This window comes from Loxodonta africana, chromosome 17, assembly GCF_030014295.1.
Source record: "Loxodonta africana isolate mLoxAfr1 chromosome 17, mLoxAfr1.hap2, whole genome shotgun sequence".
Lineage (NCBI taxonomy): Eukaryota > Metazoa > Chordata > Mammalia > Proboscidea > Elephantidae > Loxodonta > Loxodonta africana.
Genome location: NC_087358.1, coordinates 61848779 through 61869625, shown reverse-complemented (window position 1 = coordinate 61869625; position 20847 = coordinate 61848779). Strand labels below are relative to the sequence as shown.

Genomic DNA, 20847 nt, shown 5'->3' with positions numbered 1-20847 from the left:
AAACTAATAATTGAGGGGTAATAAAAATAATATTAAAGGAAGTGCCCTCTGTTCTCTGAAATGATCCTATTATAATATTTACAGAGCATAGTCTTGTAGAACCCTGGTGGTGCAGTGGTGAAGAGCTCAGCTGCTAACCAAAAAGGACAGCAGTTCGAATCCACCAGCCACTCCTTGGAAACCCTATGGGGCAGTTCTACTCTGTCCTACAGGGTCACTATGAGTTGGAGTCAACTTGACAACAATGGGGTTTTTTTTGGTCTGAAATAAAATTCAGTTCTTTTCTTTGTAATGAATTCTTTCTAATGCAAACAGTAAGAAGAAAACTGAGGCGAATTTCACATGCAGAATCATTGTAAACCACAAACAAAGCCTATTTGACATACAAACATACTAGCCCCAAACTGTCACATTAAAGCTATTTAAACATCATATGGATTCTAACTTTTGGTCCTGAATACTGTCATTGCTTAATGCTTGGGCTAACAATCACATTATAGTTCTCCAGTCTCTCTGTGTTTGTTTTTATTTTTTATTTTCCCTTGAATGCAAATCATCACATAGCAGTGAAAACATCACAAGGTCTCAGTAGCTTACAACACACCAAAAGGCACCTGGGGAGTATTAGATAAATTATCCTGATTTTATTTAAGCCCTTTATTGATATCATATCACCTTATGGAGAAAAGGAAAGCAGAAAGTCAGATCAACACAGTGTAGTAGAAAGGGCAATGCTGCAGAAAGCCATAGTTAGCTTTTTGCTCTTGATGATACCACTGACATTTTCTTATCAAGATCTGAATTACTGTAAACACCCATGGAGTATGTCATAAAGTATCCCTGAATACATGATAAGAATTACAAATAAAGTAGATGAAACGCTTACGTTTGCACTTAGTTATGAAATATGTTGATTTCATGATTACCTCTAAAAATGATCTTGGAATTAGGTAATATCCATCAAGGTAAATTGCTCATTAAATTTTTAGAGTTACCAAGGTAATGCCAGGCATTTTATATGTCCCCAACAAATATTAAAATATTAATTAAACCCAAGCATAACCATTAATTGATTGATAAACATGGATATTTAAGTCACAGGTCATAATATACTCATTTAGCAACTGGAAAAAAAATCAAAGACACAGAAGATAGAAAGTCTTATTAAACATTGTATTTATTAAGGGAAATGTTAGAGAAAAAATATTAGTTTGTTAAGAATAATTCTCTACCATTCATCCTCTTTAAGTTAGATTGGACTGGATTTTAAATTTATGGGTATGATAAAACCAAAAAACCCCTTGCTGTCGAGTAGATTCCTATTCACAGTGACCCTACAGGATAGGGAAGAACTGCCCTGTAGGGTTTCCAAGGCTGTAATCTTTTCGGAAGCAGACTGCCACATCTTTCTTCCACAGAGAGGATGGTGGGTTCGAACCGCCAGCATTTTGGTTAGCAGCTGAGCACTTAACCACTGCGCCGCCAGGGTACCATATGAGTATGATATAAACTGTGAATTGGCTCTTATGATTTCCATTCTACTCACATTTGAAAAATATTTGGAAAAGTTCCTAAGCCAAAAACGACAATTCCTATATTCCCTTCAAGTAGTGTTTGATTCCACAGGTAGGTTCCATCAATTACAGGAAATCTTACGGAATTTAGAAGGATGAAGTGAGAGAAAGGCTAGGCTTCTTTGTTACTGCTGCTAGCAAGCAAGACTGTAGTGAGATGGTGGAATCAGCTCTGTGCTTCTGGTACAATTTCAGGGGCATCTACGAGGCAGTAGCTCCACTGACAGATCAGCCAAGTCTAGAACTTACTCCTTCAGGCCTGCCAGCAATTTGCAAGCCCCCCCCCCTTTTTTTTTAACCCTGTATCAAATATTCTCCTGTTTCAAATATCTAGTTTCTGGCACTGAGTCTTGATTGATAAAACAACATCGGACTCATATACTATGTTTGGAGCCCTGGTGGCACAGTTGCTAAGAGCTCAGCTGCTAACTGAAATGCTGGTGGTTTGAACCCACCAACATCTCCTTGGAAACCCTATGGGGCAGTTCTACTCTGTCTTAGAGGGTCATTATGAGTCAGAACCGACTTGACGGCAACAGTTTTTTTTTTTTTTTAATACTATGTTTAATGGAAGCAACATGCTCTTGAACTTGTCAATACCTCTGAATTGTCTTGGGCAAATCACCTGGATTCCATTCCACTAGAACACTCACTCTCACCCTTGACATCTCTTTGCACTTCTATTAAATATCACTGGAGCTCTTCTGTTTCTGGCTGTCGTGACCTAATATATTTCAGACCAACCCTCCCACGACACCAAATAGAGCAGCTGAATTAAATACAAGGATATAAGTGTGAAAGCAATGGAGGTCTACTAAGTCAGCCAAGTCTTGGGGGCCAAGATCCTGTAGATAAAAAAAATGTGTTAAAATGAGCCCAATGTTCTCCACTACTTTCCCACTCAAAGAATTTACTGATTCTCACATAGCACAGGCCCTATGTCAAGAAGCAGCAAACTATGGCTCAGAGGTAGGAGAGAAAAAAATTGGTGTTCAGGGCTGAATCTTCTTTGATGAAGAGCCTATTAATTTTTTTTTTTCCCACATTTGGTATTCAATACAAAGAAGATTATCAGGCCGAGCAAAAGATAAGACCAACAGCAAAAATAACATAAAAAAGCTGATATTGGGAATATTGGAGCTGTCAATCACGAACTTTAAAACACCTTTAATATCTAAGAACTAGAAGCTATTAAACAATCAAACTGAAGTTCTAGAAATAAATATAATGCGTAATACTAAAAAATCAATAGATAAGTTGAACAGTACATTAGACACTACTGAAGAAAGGGTTCAAGAATGGAAAACAACTCAATAGAAGATATAAAAACTGAAACATGGCAAGAAACAAGTAGATAAAATACTGAAAAGAGTATAATATATAGGATATGGACAAAAAGTCTAATGTATGTGTAATTGATGGCCACAAAAGAGAGGGATGGTAAACTTGGACAAAAGCAGTATTTGAGGAAGTGGTGGTGGAGAATTTCACAAAACTGATGAAAAACATCAATTCATAGTATCAAGAAGAATTACATAATCCAAGCAGTATAAAGACAAAGACAAATATGCTTAGGCACACCACAGAAGAAGTACAGAAAACTAAAGACAAAAGGGGAGTGTTGACATACCATGGGGTTGGCAACCAATGTCACAAAACGTGGATTAATTCTTTAATAAGAAACTAATTTGCTCTGTAAACCTTCATCTAAAGCACAGTAAATAATAATAATAAATAGAAAAAAAGAAGAAAACTAAAGACAAAGATAATTTTAAAACAGCCAGATACACTAGCTTCCAAGGAGAAACAATGTAACTGTCAGCTGACTTCTCAACAGGAAGGATTGGAAGCAAAAAAACAATGAAATAACATTTTCAAAGGGCTGAAAAAATGATTACCAACCTGGAATTCTATATCCAGTGAATACACCCTTTAAAAATGAAAACAAAACAGAAAATTCCTCTCCAGAAGACTACACTAAAAGAAAAACGAGAATTCCAGTTTCTGACTCAACCTATAAACAGCCTGGAAGTTGTCGCTTTTGTCCTCACACCAAGAAAAAAACTGAACAAGTTGAAAATCAGTGAGGCTTCTTAGAATTATCAGAGAATTGAGGTCATACCCCAAAAAGTTGAGAGATAGGCAAATACAGAGAATCAAAACTCACTAGGAGCAGAAGCCCACTGGAGCCTGAACCTGGTAGGAAAGAGAAAATGTCCTGGGAACCCAGTGGTGCGGGGCATAACTTTCATGAGTATTAAATTATTGAACCTAGGAGCCTCATCAAGTTCCCAGGTTGAGGAGTATAGAAAAATCCCTCCCACTTCTAACAGGAAGAAGGGAAAAGTAACCGTTCTGATATATGTGCAGAGCATTCTGTTCTTAACAGAGCTTTGCTCTCAAGATAAACTGTTTTACCAGAACTTACACAACCTGGGGTAAGAGAAATGAGAAATACCCAATTCCAGCCCCCTCTAGTCTTCCTGTCTTGCATAAAGGGGGAGAAAAGTTAAGTATTTGTGAAGGTCACAGCCCAGGGGGCAGGCTCACTAGACTGAGACCTAATTCTAAGATTACAGAATGTTTACCTTTCCCTTACACTTTACCAAAGCTAACAAAGTAGACAAAAATAAGGAAAATAAGGGAATTTTAGCTTTTGATACCTCCAGCTACAGCAAGCAGTAAACACAGTGTAACTCCTAAAAAACAAGAAAAACCAAACCCAGTGCCGTCGAGTCGATTCTGACTCATAGCGACCCTATACTCCCAGCCACGCACTAAAGAATGATTTACCTCAGATCCTTTTACTTGATATGCCTGAAGAGTCAAAAGAAACATCAGAACAAGACTCAGATATGACAGAGATTTTGGAATCACCAGATCAGAAATTTTGGTTAATTCCCAAATCTCTGTCACGTAACTCTGATTAATATGCTAAGGGCTCTAAATGGGAGAAGTGGAAAACACACAAGAACAGATGGGTAATGTAAACAGACAGATAGAAACCCTAAGAAATAATCAGAAGAAAAGGCTAGAAATCAAAAACGCTGTAACAGTAATGAAGAATGGCTTCGATGGGCTCATCAGTAAAGGGGCCCTGATGGTGCTACAAGTCAGAATTGACTCGGCAGCAACAGGTTTGGCTTTTTTGGGGGTTTGGTGGTGCAGCAGTTAAGTGCTTGGCAAAAGTTGTGTGATAGAAGTATTTACACCAACGCAAAAAAAAAAAAAAAAGAGTAGCTACAAGGCTGCTTATGTACAACCAAAAGCCTCGTGAGATTTCATTCCTTGGTCTGGAGGTTTAGGGTCATGGTTTCATGGAACATGCCAGTTAACTGGCCTAATGTCTAGTGCTCTGTTCTACCTCCTAGTGCACTGCATAGTGTGTGGGGTCTTACAAGCTTCCAAGTGGCCATCCAAGGCACAACGATTGGTCTCTATTCATCTGGAACAACAAAGGAAGAAGAGTCAGGAATAGGAAGAGGATATGGAATGTGTGGCTAATTGTCTCCATGAACAACTGCCTCCTTTGCCATGAGACCAGGAGAACTGGATCGTGCCTGACTACCATTACTGAACACTTTGATCAAAGATTTCCATAGAAGAATTCTGCTCAAAAGAGGGAATGCAGAACAGAATTTCAAGTTTTCACGGACTCTAGACTTTCTGCAGCTATGGAGGGTGGATGAACCCCTGGAACTATTGCCCTGAGATAATCTTTAAACCTTAAACCAAAAATGTCCTGTGAAATCATCTTAAAACTGAACAACAGTTTAGCTTAATTAGTAAAAAAAAAAAGGTCTGTCTTTAGCATTATGTTCTTTTAAGAACTCTATGGGATCAAAGTGACAACAGCAACTGGAATGATTAGGTAGGAACCTTAGGGGACAGTGAGTTTATGTTAATGGGGGAGGAACAACTCAGAAAAAGAGCGTGAGAATAGTTGCACAACTCAAAGAATGTGATCAGTGTCACTGAATTGTATGTGTAGAAACTGTTGAATTGGTGTATGTTTTGCTATGTATATATATTCTCAACAACAACAACAAAAAGATTACAGCTAAGAAAACCATATAGGGCAGTTATACTGTGTCTTTAGGGTCACTATGAGTCAGAATCAACTTGATGGCAAATGACAACCCCAAGAAGGAAAAAAAAAATCAGTGATTTAGAAGATATGGCAATAGAAATGTCCCAAATTGAAACGCATGGAGAATGGAAGGGCAACAACAACATAAAAAAAATCAAAACAGAACAGAATATTGAAGAACTGTGGGATAATTACAAAAGATATAACATATACGAAACGAGAATACTAGAAAAGAGAGAGAGAAAGGACCAGAAGAAATATTTGAAGGAATAATGGCTTTAAATGTCCAAAATTAATAGCAGACACCAATCCAGAGACCTGGGAAACTCTGAGAACATCAAACAGGATAAATACCCAAAAAATCTACACCTAGGCATACTGTATTTAAACTGCAGAAAATCAAAGACACAGAAAATCTTGAAAGAAGCCAGAAGAAAAAAACATCTTATCTATCGATGAACAAGATAAGAATTACATTACAGACTTCTCTTCAGAAAACATGCAAGCAAGAAGAAAGTGGAGTAAAATATCTCACATGTTGAAAGAAAAAAAAAAAAAAACTACTAGCCTAAAATTCTGTATCCAGCTTTTGATTATTCAAAAGTGAAGGAGAAATACAGATTCTTTTCTTGTTGTTGTTAGGTGTCGAGTCAGTTCTGACTCATAGCAACCCTATGTACAACAGAACGAAACACTGCCCGTTCCTGCACCATCCTCAATCGCTGCTATGTCTGAGCCCATTATTGCAGCCACTGTGTTGATCCATCTCATTGAGGGTCTTCCTCTTTTTCACTCTCTACTTTATCAAGCTTGATGTCCTTCTCCAGGCACTGATCCTTCCCGATAACATATCCAAAGTATGTCAGGCAAAGTCTCACCATCCTCGTCTTCTACGGAGCATTCTGGCTGTACTTCTTTCAAGGCAGATTTGTTTATTCATCTTGCAGTGTATGATATATACAATATTCTTTGTCTCAGATATCCTTAGACAAACAAAAATTGAGGGAATTTGTTTTCAGTAGAACTAACTTCAAGAAACATTAAAAGAAGTTCTTTAAAGAAAAGGAAAATCATATAGGTCAGAAATTTGAATCTACATGAAGTAAGGGTGTTAGAGAAGGAATAAATGAAGATAAAAAATTTTTTTTTCTTAATGTATCTAACAGATAACAGTTTGTTCAAAATAACTGTAGCAACAATGTATCAAGAGATTATAGTATATGGATAAGGGAAATGAATGACAGAAATGTTAAAAGGGATTAAAAAAACCCAAAAACCAAACCTGTTGCCATCTAGTCAATGGCAACTCACAGCAACCCTATAGGACAAAGTAGAACTTCCCCATAGGGATTTCAAAGAGCAGCTGTTGGATTCAAACTGCTGACCTTTTGGTTGGCAGCTGAACTATAGTATAAGGGCTATATTATAAGGCATAGGAGGGAGGAATTGGGAATACTCTATTATAAGGTACCTTCTAAAGTGGTGTATGGTTATTTGAAAATGGAATCAAATTGGTTGTAAATGTATAATGCAAACTCTAGAGCAACAAATAAAAATATAAAAAGGAAGCATAAATGATATGCTAACAGAGAAGAGAAAATGGAATTACATAAAATGTTCAGCTAAAACCAGAAGGTAGAAAAAAGAAAAAGAAAGAACAACAGTAGTAAATAGAAAACATTATAGATATGGTAGCCATTAAGCCAACTATATTAGGAATCACTTTAAGCATGAGTAGTCTAAATATACCAACGAAAGACAGAAAATGTCGAACTGGATTAAAAAACAAAACTATATATATCTATAAGGATCCCACTTTAAATATAAACACACATATAGACTAAAAGTAAAGGAAATGGAGAAAGATAAGTCATGCTAACACTAACCACAATAAAGTTGAAGTAGCTATATTAATTTCAGACAAAGCTAACTTCAGAGCAAGGAAAATTATCAGGGATAAAGGGGTCAATTCTCCAAGAAGACGTATTCATATTCAGTGTATGTACCTAACAGCAGAGCATCAAAATATGTGAGGCAAATCTGACAGAACTGCAAAGAGAAATAAACAAATTCACTATTATAATTGGAGACTTCAACACCACCCATCTATCGGTAATTGACAAATCTAACAGGCAGAAAACTAGCAAAGACATAGTGGAATTGAACAGCACCATCAATCAACTGAATCTAATGGGCACTTATAGAAAACTTAATCCAATGTCAGCAGAATACATAGTTTTCTCAAGCTCACATGGAACACTCACCAAAATAGACCACATTCTGGGCCTTAAAATAAACTCTAACAAATTTAAATGAATGCGCTCAGGCTACTCTTCAATTAAACTGAAAATCAATAGCAGAAAGATATCTGGAAAATTCCAAAATATCTGGAGATTAAACAACATTTTTCTAAATAACACATGGGTCAAAACATAAGTCTCAAGAGGAATTAAAAAATATTTTGAACTAAATGAAAGTACAACTTATCCAAATTGGTAAGATGCAGTAAAACATCCTACTTAGAGGGGAAGTGATAGCATTCGATGTATATATTAGAAAATAAAAAATACCTAAAATTAATAATCTAAGCTTACACTTTAGGAAACTAGAAAAGGAAAAGCAAATGAAATCTAAAGTAGGCAGAAGAAAAAAAATACTAAAAAGTAGAGCAGAAACCAATCAAACTGAAAATAAGAAATCAATTAAAAAAAGAATCCATGAAACCAAACGCTGGTTCTTTGAAAAGATCAATAAAATTGATAAAGCCCTAGTCAGGTTAACAAAAAAAAAAAAAGAGAGAGGGACAGAGAAAAGATACAAATTAATACTAGAAATGAAAGAGGGGCCATCACTACTGATCCCATAGACATCAAATGAATAATAAGGGAATGTTATGCCCACAAATTTGATAACTTAGATGAAATAGACCCAATTCTTTAAAGATACAATATACTGTCTTTGAAAGACAAAATCTACGAAAACTCACACAAGGAGAAACAGATCATCTGGATAGACCTATATGCATTTAAGAAACTGAATCAATAATAACATTTCAAAACAGAAAACACCAGGCCCAGATGACTTCACTGGAAAATTCTACCAAAATTTAAGAAAGAAATGATACCCATCCTCTACAATCTTCCAAAAAAATAGATTCAAGGGGACAGCTCCTAATTCATTGTAGGCCAACATTACCATAATACCAAAATCAAATAAAGACATTACAAGAAAGGAAAACTACAGACCAATACCTATCATGAACATAGATGCAAAAATTCTCAACAAAATATTAGTAAATTGAATCCAACAATGTATAAAAAGAATTATACACCAAGACCAAGTGAGATTTATTGCAGGTTTGCAGGGCTGGTTGAATATTACAAAATCAATTAATGTAATCCATTACATCAACAGGCTAAAAAACAAAAATAATAAGATCATATTAATATATGCAGAAAAAGCATTTGACAAAATCCAACCAATTCATGATAAAAATTCTCAGAAAACTAGGAACAGAGTGAAACTTTCTCAACTTGATAAAGAATACCTACAAAAAAACCTATCGTTAACATTTACTAGCAAAAAACTAGATGTATTCCCCGTATGATTTGGAACAAGGCAAGGTCTCCCCTGTGAGACCTATTCAACATCGTACTAGAAGTTCTAGCTAACGCAACAAGAAAAGGATATGATGAGGAATACATATTGGGAAGGAAAAAATAAAATTGTCTTTTTTCCCAGGTGATAAGATCATCTATGTTAAAAATCCAAAAGAATCAACAAAAAATCTCCTGGAACTAATGCGCAATTACAGCCAGGCTGCAGAACACAAAAGTCAATTGCTTTCCTGTGTACCACCAATGAACAAATAGAATTTGATAAAATAATTGAGCCATCAAGCTACAAAAAAGACAGGAGAAATCCCAAGTGCATATTGCTAAGTGATAGCAGACAGTCTGAAAAAGTCACACACTGAATGATTCCAACTGTATGACATTTTGGAAGAGATGAAACTATAGAAACATTAAAAAGGATCAGTCTTTGCCAGGGGTTCAGGAGGAGGAGGGGATGGATGAAAAGTTGAAGCACAGAACATTTTAAGGACAGTGAAACTATTCTTCACAATACTGTAATGGTGGATACATGACATTATGCATTTGTCAAAACCCACAGAACCCTACAACGCAAAGAGTGAATCCTAATGTAAACTATGGGCTGTAATTAATGTGTTGATATTGGTTCATCACTTACAACAAATGTACCACACTAATACAAGATGATAATAACATAAGAAACTGTGTGCTGGGGGAGACTGGTATGTGGAAATCATCTTTTCTGTGTAATTTTCTGTACACCTAAAACTGCTCTAAAACATAAAGTATGTTAAAAAAAATACAATAAAAAAACCCCACAATACTATTTACATTAGCACTAAAACAAAACAATTATAAATCTAATCAAGTATGTATATATGAGGAAAATTATGAACCTCTGATGAAATAAATCAACCATCAAAATAAATGGAGAGATATTCCAGTTCATAGAAAGGAAGACACAATATTGTTAAGATGTCATGTTTTCCCAACTTAATCTATATCAAAATCCTGGAAAGTTAAATTTCTGGATATCGACAAACTAATTCAAGAGTTTATGTAAACCAAAAAACTAAACCCGCTGCCGCAGAGTCAATTCTGACTCACAGTGACCCTACAGGACAGAGTAGAACTGTCCCAACAGGGTTTCCAAGGAGCAGCTGGTGGATTTGAATGGCCGATCTTCAGGTTAGCCACCATAACTCTTAACCACTATGCCACCACAGAAAGACAAAAAGCCCATATTAGCCAACACAATATTGAAGAAGAACAAAGTCAGAGGACTGACAGTATCTGACTTCAATACTTACTATAAAGCTACAGTAATCGAGACAGTGTGGTTTGGTAAAAGAATTGACAAACAGATCAATGGAACAGAATTAAAAAAAAAACAAACCCATTGCCACTGGGTCAATTTCAACTCAAAGTGACCAGGGCCCAGAAATAGATGCACGCAAACACAGGCAACTGATCTAAGGCAATTCAATGGAAAAAGGACAGTTTTTTTTCTACAAATGATGCTAGAACAACTGGACAGCCACATGTGGAAAAAAAAAAAAGTTCCCAACTTTGTTCAGGTTCCCAACATTGAAAGTATGAAACGTAGTTTTGAAAAACTCAGGCATTCAACAGAATCCCAAGAAGAGCTCATCTTAGTTGCAGAAAAAGGTTCCAAAGTTCAAGAACAGATGCTACTGTAGACCCACGCTAATGAAGATTAAAAACAAGTCTGAAAAGGATCAGGCTCATCTACAAGTAACTTCACGGACTGTGAGAACAAAATCCAATGTTCTTTAAATAACACAACAAAATCGTGTTCAATTATGTCCAGAAGCCAATAAAAATTACCAGACAAATGAAGCAACATATCAAACAGTTTAATTCAAATTGGGGTAGGAACACAAAATTTTTTAAAGAAATAATGGCCAAATAATTTTTCAATTTGATGAAAATATAAAGCCAGAGCTCCAAGAAGCTCATCAGATCACAAACAAGATAAATACACACACCAAAATATATGTCCAAAAAACTGCTAAAAACTAGTGATTAAAAAGAAATGCTAACTGGCAATTAGAAAAACTTTTTATATAGAGAAAGAAAGATAAAAATGGCAAGACAGAAAGCAATGAAATGTATCTTTAAAGTACTGAAAGAAAAAAACCTTGCCTACCTAGAATTCCATATACAGAGAAGATATCCTTCAGAAATGAAGATTAAGGATAAAAACCTAAAGAATTTATCAAAATCAGATCTTCCTTCACTACAAGAAATGTTAAAGGAAGTTCTTCGGGCTGAAGAAAAATGATACCAGATGGAAGCTTGGGTCTGCACTAAGGAAGCAAGAGCACCAGAATGGGAAATATGTAGGTAAACATAAAGCATTTATTCCTCATTAAGAAATCTTTTAGAAGATAATTGTTTAAAGCAAAAGGTTAACCACGTTTTGTGAGGTTCACAATATTTAAGTCACAGAATGGGAGAAAATATTCATAACACATATTTGTCAAAAGACTTGCCTATATAATATGTAACAAATTTCCACAATTCAATAATGAAAAGATAAACAACCAATAAAAAAAATGTCCAAACTATTGGAACACACATCTCACAAAGGAAGACATATGAATGATCAATACTCATACGAAAGATACTCAATAGCTTTAGTCATTAGGAAAATGAAAATTAAAAAAAGAATGAAATCCTACTATATACCCACATGAATGGCTAAATTTACAAGGGCCAGAATAGAAAGTGTTAGTGAGGATGTGGGGCAGTAGGATCTATCGTATGTTGCTGGTGGAAATGCAAGATGGTACAGACACTTTGGAAAAAAGTTTGACAGTTTCTTAAGAGTTTAAACATCCATTTACCATATGACCCAGCAATTCTATTCATAGGTATTTATCCAAGAGAAATGAAAACATATGTTCACACAGTGGCTTCAAAGTGAATGTTCACGGCAGCTTTACTCATAATAGCCCCAAACTAGAAACAGCCCAAATGTTTGACAGGTGAACATAGAAACAAATTGTGCTGTACCTATAGAGGAGAATAATAATACTCAGCAATAAAAAAAGAACATTTACCAACACATACATCAGCATGAACTTAAAAAATATGCTCAGTGGAAGAAGCCAGACAGAAAATAACCTGTTGCTATCGAGTTGACTCTGATTCATAGCTACCCTATAGGACAGAGCAGAACTGCCCCTTAGGGTTTCTAAGGAATGGCTGGTGGATTTGAATTGCTGACCTTTTGGTTAGCACCCAAGCCCTTTAACCACTGTGCCACCAGGGCCCACAAGATACAAAATAGTATATACATGATATATTGTATGTCTTAGTTATCTAGTGCAGCTATAACAGAAATACCACGAGTGGGTGGCTTTAACAAGTAGAAATCTATTTTCCCACAGTTTAGGAGGCTGTAAGTCTGAATTGAGGATATCAGCTCTGGGGGAAGGCTTTCTCTCTCTGTCAGCTCTGGAGGAAGATTCTTTTCTCTTCTGAGCTTCTGCTTCTGGGTGATCTTTATATGGTTTGGCATCTGTCTTTCCCCATCTCCACTTGCCTGCTTGCTTGTTTAATCTCTTTTACATCTCAAAAGAGACTGACTCGAGATACACCCTACACTGATCTTGCCTCATTAACATAACAAAGACAATCCATTCACAAATGGGATCATAACCACAGGCATAGAGGTTAGGATTTGTAACACATTTTTGGGAGACATAATTCAATCCATAACACTACACAATCCTTTCTATGAGTCTCTAGAAAAGGCATATCTAGTCTATAGTGACAGAAAGTAGAATGGTGATTGCTCAACTTGGGGGTGTTGCTGTTGTTATTAGGTGCTGTCGAGTTGGTTCTGACTCAGAGCAACCCCATAGGACAGAGTAGAACTGCCCCATAGGGTTTCCAAGGAGCAGCTGATGGATTCAAATTGCCCACCCTTTGGTTAGCAGCCAAGCTCTTAACCACTACATCACAAAACCAAAAAAAAAAAACCAAACCCATTGCTGTCATAGCGATCCTACAGGACACAGCAGAACTGACCCAGAGGGTTTTCCAAGGAGCGTCTGGTGGATTTGAACTGCCAACCTTTTGGTTAGCAGCTAAACTATTAATCACTATGCCATCAGGGTTTATACTACACCACCAGGGCTCCCAAATTGGGGGCAGGGATTGGCAATGACTGGGAAGGGGCACCAAGGAATTTTTGAGCTGATGGAAATGTTCTGTCCTATTTTTTTTTTTTTTTAATTATGTTAGTGGTTACATGACTGTCAAAGTTCAGTGAACTGTGCTATTAAAATAGGTGTATTTTATTGTGTGTAATATAATAGGTAAGCTGTATTTTGGTTATAAGAGGATTACTTAAATAGAATAGAAAATACATATTAAACAAATACTAATGAAAATAAAGCTGGCATTGCTATATGAATTATCAAATGAAGTACACTTTCAGGTAAAATGGAATACTAGAGATAGAAATTTTATGTTAAAAGTGTCAATCCACTGGTAAACAAAGAAATTGTTGATTTTAATATACCTATTAAAAAATAATAATAATAGTAATTTTTATAGCCTCAAAATAAAGTAAAAATTGACAAAACTAAAAGGAAAAATAGACAAACTCGCAATCATTGTGGGAGATTTTAATATACCTCTCTCAGTACTCCACAATTAGGCAAGAAGAAACAGTAAGAACATCGAAAAGTTGACAAACGTGATTAACAGATTTGATCTAATTGTCATATATAAGACATTCCACCCAACAACTTCCCAATATACCTTCTTCAAAGTACACACAGAACATTTACCAAAACTGGCCACAAGCAAGTCTGAATAAACTTCAAAGGTTAAAATCACAGGGAGCAATGAGACTTCAGGTGTGGTCCATGGGCCAGTGCTGGTTTACAACTGTTACTGGACAACAACTAGATAGATACAGATTAAGAAAAAGTATTTGGAAAATATTATAGTAGTTTGATAGAGTAATGTAAGTTTGTAGAGTCTAATAATAAACAATTGGAGCATGGATGCTATATGTTTTTTAATTTCTTTTTTTTCTAGTAAATTAATTTCTACTGTATTTTACAAAAGTCTACCACAGGTAGTTTGAGAAGTATTGATATAGAGTGTTATCTGACTATAGTGGAATTAAACTAGAAATCAACAACAAACACATCTAGAGGATCCCAATTGTTTGGAAATCAACCAATACACTTCTAAATAACTCATGCATCAATGAAAATATCACAAAAGAAATTAAACTTCAAACTAAATGGTAATGACAATATGACACATTTAAAGTCAGAAATATAAATTTATCTCAGTAAACGTATATATGGAAAAAAGGGCAGAAAATCAATGATCTCAATATTCATCCCAAGGTGTTAGAAAAAAGAGAAGGAAATTAAACAAAAAAGTAGAAAGAAACCATAAATATAAGAAGAGATATTAATGAAACCATAAGCAAGCATCCAATAGAGAGAATCAACAAAGTGCAAGGTTACTTTTCTTAAAAACAAAACAAAACAAAACTAATACACTTTATGCCAAGGCATGTAAAATTTAGACTAAATACAGAAATTCCTAGAAAAATTATCAAAACTGACACAAGAAGAAATGGAAAATCAAGAGTCTTACATTTATTTGTGAAATTGAATTTATAAGTAAAAACCTTCCCACAAAGGAAAATCCTGGCCAGTGAATTCATCCAAATTCTTACAGAAAAAATAACACCAATCTTACAGAAAGTATTCCAGAAAACAGAAAAAAGGGAACATATCCCAACTCTTTTTATGAGGGCAGCATAACACTGATAACAAAGCCTGACAAATATATCATAAGAAAGGAAAACTACAGGTCCCCATATCTCTCATGAAAATAGGAACAAAAACAAGCAAAATATTAACTTATAATATCAGGGTAAACATCATGACTAAATTAGGTTTATTTCAGAAATGAAAGCTTAGCTTTAACATTTAATTAATGTACTTCACATTAATAAAAGAGATAATCATCTCAACATCACAGAAAACTTAACACACATTCATAATCAAATGCTTAGTAAAATAAGGATACAAAGAACCTTCGATGTAAATAGAAGTTTTCAAAAAATACTCTATTTTAATGCAATTAACACGCAACTTCTACATTTGTTTTGCCGACTGCACCCTACCCCGGAGGAATTTTCATAAGCATACTATGCTCTTTTTTTTTTTTTACAGCAATGTGTAAAAAAAAATTTCATAAGCACTGCTATATGAAAATACCTTGTGGGGGAAGGGTATGGTTGGCAAACAAATGTAGAAGATGTGCATTATTTGTGTAAAAATACGGTACATCGAACATCATAATTTAGTAGTAAAATGTTGGTACCTGTGACTCTGAAATCAGTAACAACAACCAAAAAGATTACTACTACCATCACTCATATTTAACATCATATTTGAAGCTCAAGTCATTGTAATTAGCCTCCCCACCCTGCCCCAAATGAGTTGGAATCGACTCGACGGCACTGGGTTTTTTTTTTTTTTTTTGGTTTTCCCCTCCCAAATAAAAAAGATACAAAGACTGGAAGGCAAAGAAAGAAACTAATTTTTCATAAATCATATCACTGAGTATGTAGAAAATTCGAAAGGCTCTGAAGACAAAATCTTAGAATTACTAAATGAATTTAACAAGTTGCTGGATACAAGATCATTACACAAAAATCAATATTCTATGTATTAACAATAAATAATTATGAAATAAAAAACTTTTAAACACAATTTATAAAAGCATTTAAAAAATACTAGGAATAAATTTAACAAAAACATGTAAAAGATCACAAAACATGTAAAACCTTATTGAACTAAATTAAAAAGGACCTAGATAAATGGAAGGACATGTCTTGTTCATGGATTGAAAAATTCAATAACATAAAGATGTCAATTCAGCCCAAATAGGTATATACATTCATAGCAATCCCAATCAGAACCCCAGGAGGTTTGGTTGTGAATGTGTGTGTGTGTGTGTGTGCACATGCACATTCAAATGAACAAGATTTATATGAAAATGCAAAGGGTAAAAAATAGCCAGAAGTCTTGAATAATAAAAAAGTTGAAGGACTACCAGAAATAAAGACATGTTATAAAGCTACACAAATCAAAACAGTGTGGTATTGGTACAAACATAAAGAACTGACCAATAAGAGAGAGAATCCAGAAACATTCCCATAAATATCTGGTTTCTTGATTTATGACAAGAGCAACACTATAGGCACAGGATGTTGTGCCAACAATTTGTGCTTGACTGCTAACCTGAAGGTTGGTGGTTCAAACCACCCAGCGGTACCACTGAAGAAAAGGTCTGGCAATCTGCTTCCATTAAGATTACAGCCAAGAAACCCTATGGAGCAGTTCTACTCTGTAACACATGAGGTTGCCATGAGTTGGAATCGACTGACAGCAACTAACAACAACAAGGGACAGGCTTACCTTTTCAATAAACAGTGCTGAACCAGTTGGATATCTACCTGTTTATGTATCTATTATCTACCTACCTACTTAATTTATAAAAGGAAACTTTACCCCATCTCATGCCATATGCAAAAGTCAATTTCGGATTATTATAGATAATTGTATAAAATAATAAAGGTTCTAGAAATTATCTTCATGAACTTGAGATTTTCATGACCTCAAATACAGGCAAAGACTTTTTAAAAAGAACATAAAAAGCGCTAAGTATAAAGGAAAAATCCGATAAGTTTGCCTGTACCAAACCCACCGAAACCACTGCCGTCGAGTAGACTCTGACTCAAAGCAACCTGATAGCAGAACAACAACAACAGCTCCCTGGGGTTTCCAAGGCTGTAATTTTTACAGGAGCAGGTTGCCACCTCTTTCTCCTGCAGAAGGAGGTGGGTTCAAACTGCTAACCTTTGGGTTAGAGCCGAGCACTTAACCACTACACCACAAGGGCTCTTTTATGAAAATTAAAAATTTCTCTTCATGAACAGACACCATTAAGAATATGCAAAAGCAAACCAGAGAGTGATGGATGATGTCTGCAATACAAAGGACACACAGCCAGAATATCAGAATATCTGGTGTTCCCAAAGTCAGTAAGAAAAAGACAGACAACTCGACAGAAAAAATGGAGAAACGGTAGTACATTCGTACTACAGAATACTGTACAGTGATAAAGATGAATGAATACTACAGAATTCAGTGTTACACGAATGAAATCTCACAGATAATGATAAGTGAAAGAAGACAAATACAGAATTATATATACATTATATGATTCCATTTATAAAAAGTTCAAAAACAGGCAAAACTAATCTATGGTGATAGAAGTCAGGACGGTAGTTACTTCTGGGGTTGAGGTAGTGACTGGAACGGTATATGAGGAGAGCTTTTGGGGTGGTGGATTCATTCTGTTTCTTAATCTGGGCGCTGGCTGGATGAATGGGTTCACTTTATGACAATTTATTAGTTCCATACTTGTAATTTGTATACTGTTATGAATATATTTTTCAATTTTTAAGTATATTGAAAAACTAATACTGAAGATATATCCCAATGACCTCCATACAGTCTAATGACACTACAAATTCATGCTGTCCCAAAACCACCGGGGCTCAGCAAACCTATGATTATGATCCTGATGGTCAGGATAGTTACTGAGCATTGTTCTAATATACTATTTCATTTGATTCTTCCAACCACTCCTTAATAGCTCAATTCTTATTTTTATTACATAAAGAAGCTGAATCAAAGAAAAAGTTTAAACAAAACTGATAGGCTTGCCCAAACGTCAGCCACAAAGTTACTATGGGGTGGAGCCAGGATCCCGAGGAGGCCTGGCTCCAGAGCCTGCATTCTTACCACCATACCACACTGCCTGTCAATTTTGTTTATAGGATTTTTTGTTTATTAAATTCCTACCATATTAAACATATGGTTGTTGCAAGCCTTTTCTCCTTTCTTCAAGCCCCTAATTTTTTCCCAGGTCCCCTTCATTATTGAGAAGACTGAAGCCAATCCTTGGTGATTTATCTCTGAAAGGCTATATACAATCATTAGATAATAAATCCTTTCGAGAGCAACCGTGTCTTAGACCTCTGTGTTCTCAACATAGCTCTGAGTACACAGATGGGACTCAAGACACATGCCTAGTATGAGGAGGTGGAACAGTGATTAGTCACTATTTTATTATTTCCCTGCATCGAGAATGAGCTTCATAGGAGCAAAACCATTCCAGAGATAAAGAAAACAGGTAAACAAGTGTATTATGAGTGGGTGCTTTAAAAATAAATGAAACTTTTCCTCAAAATGTCTGGATAAAAGGTCCTGACCAGCACAAGAGAAATTGTGCAAATATTTTGCAATTAGTGATTGTTCAAAGTTAACCATACTTTATTAATGTGAGTTTAATAATTAGCACACCAACCTGGGGAGTAAGAAGAACAAGCTCCTTTTTTATCCTTGGGTGTTTCTGATAGTATTGTTTGACAGATCTTATCACAGCTGTTTTTATATTCCTTAACTCTCATTACAGCTTATCGATGTCCACATCCCAAATATGTAAGACAAAAGTAAGAATGACTGTCACCTGCTGATTTGAAGGGTTCTTAACACGCCACCCATCTGCCTTAAAAGAAATATATTAAAATCCCATGTGGGGTCAGATTATTGAGGACCTAAAGAATACTTTTACTGTAGTCTTAGTTTATCAGATCATTAGAGAATCACAACAACCTAAAGTTGAAAACATCCTAAAGGATTCTACCCTTTACCCAATAAATGAGTATCGCCTATGACATCGCTACCAACTTGTCTTCCAGCAATTTTTAGTCTCAAATCACTTTCACTGCTTCTGTCTGAACATCGCTTTTTCTGTTACCATAGCCCTAGTGCCTAGAACACAGCCTGGCTCTCAGTCCAAAAAACTAAACCCACTGCCATCAAGTCGATCCCGACTTATAGTAACCCTTCAGGGCAGAATAGAACTGCCCCATAGGGTTTCCAAGAAGTGGCTCGTGGATTCAAACTGCCAATCTTTTGGTTAGCAGCCTTAGCTCTTAACCACTACACCACCAAAGCTCCTGAGTCAGCTAGTAAAAAACCAAAGCTGTTGACACTGAGTCGATTCTGACTCACAGTGACCCGGTAGACAGAGTAGAACTGCCCCATAGGGTTTCCAAGGTTGTAAATCTTTACAAAAAGAGACTGCCACATCTTCCTCCTGGAGAGCCAATAGTGAGTTCAAACCACTAGCCTTTCGGTTAGCAGCCGAGCACTTAACCACTGTGCCACCAGGGCGCTCTCTCTCGGTTCTCAATAGGTACTCAATAATTATTAGTTGACTGACCTCTTGTAAAGGCGAATTAAGAGGGCTCCAACTCTAAAACTAGTCTTCCTTACACAGGCCAAAGCTTCACTACTTGTGGTTTTTTCTCAGGGACGATAATACTGTCCTCCTAAAGGTATGAAAGAGGAGCTTCACATACACATGCTGCATTTAGACTACGTGATGTTGCAGAGATCCCCTCTACGTTTCTCACTATGCCAACGTTTCTTGTGTTCTTTCAACCATTGCTTTGGCCAAAAACCTAGCAATCATCTTTCTATTTTCTTACCCCCAATCCATCAGCCACGTTAGCTTTACCTTCAAAGTACATCCTGAGTTAGACTACTCTTTATCTTCTTCACTACAAAAACCCAAGTCCAAATCAATTCTCATTCTCTCTCAAACTACTACTATTTTTTCTAACTTCCTTGCTTCCACCCTCGACACCCAATTTTCTCCATTGCTACCAATGTAGTCTTCCTAATACTGTAAATCAGGTAATATCATTCCTGTAACACTTAAAAATAAAACCCTAAGTTCTTATAATAGTTTACAAGTTTCTCCATCACTTGGCCTCAGGCTTCCTCTCAATCACATTTCCCACCACCCTCCTCTTCCTCACTGTGCTCCTTAAAATTCCAGAAGCACACAAACGTGTTCTCATTTCAGGGCCCATGCACTTAGTTTTCCTTCTGCCCAAAATACTCTTTCCTCAGGCTTTTCCCTGACTCACTCCTTTAGGTCTCTGCTCAAATATTATCTCCTTACAGTGGGTTTCTAAGATCGCTGTATGTAAAAATGCAACCGTCCCCACCTCCAGCTGTCAATCTCTATACACCCTACTCTGCTTTAGTTTTTTTTAAAGCACTTATCATCATGGAATATTTTCTATACCAGCCTTTGCTGCACAACAAACCACCCCAAAACTTAGTGACTTAAAACAGTAACAATTTTTAATTTCTCACTGGCTGGGTGATTCTTCTGATCTGGGTCAGGTCAGATAGGGCTGGGCGGCCCAGGATAGTCTCACTGGGACCTCAAGTGGGATGGCTGTCTCTTTCTCCACTTCCTCTTTCATCCTCCGGGATGCTAGCCCAGTCTTCTTCACATGGTGGTCTCAGGGTTCTAAGAGGGTAAGACCAGAAGCTGAAAGGCCTCTTGAGGCCTAGGCACAGAGCTGATGCAATGTCACTTCTGCTACATACTATTGGTCAAAGCAGTGACAAGGCCACCCAGAAGACAA

At 36.1% G+C, this 20847-nt stretch overlaps 1 protein-coding gene across 9 annotated transcripts in view; it reads right to left on the bottom strand.

Annotated features, from left to right (window-relative positions):
- The window catches only part of DNAJC15 (DnaJ heat shock protein family (Hsp40) member C15), a 92188-nt gene that overhangs the window by 8313 nt on the left and 63028 nt on the right, over positions 1-20847 (bottom strand). For 2 of the 9 annotated variants that reach the window (XM_064270081.1, XM_064270086.1), the window contains one exon: positions 9107-20729. The exons of 4 other annotated variants lie outside the window; for them this stretch is intronic. Coding sequence is in view for 1 of the 5 variants with exons in the window: in XM_064270086.1 (XP_064126156.1) it covers positions 20722-20729 (8 nt within the window). In the remaining 4 variants the exon portion in view is untranslated. Of the gene's footprint in view, positions 1-9106; positions 20730-20847 lie in introns of those variants that run through there. 3 more of the 9 variants (XR_010318192.1, XR_010318193.1, XR_010318191.1) reach the window with 3 other exon arrangements.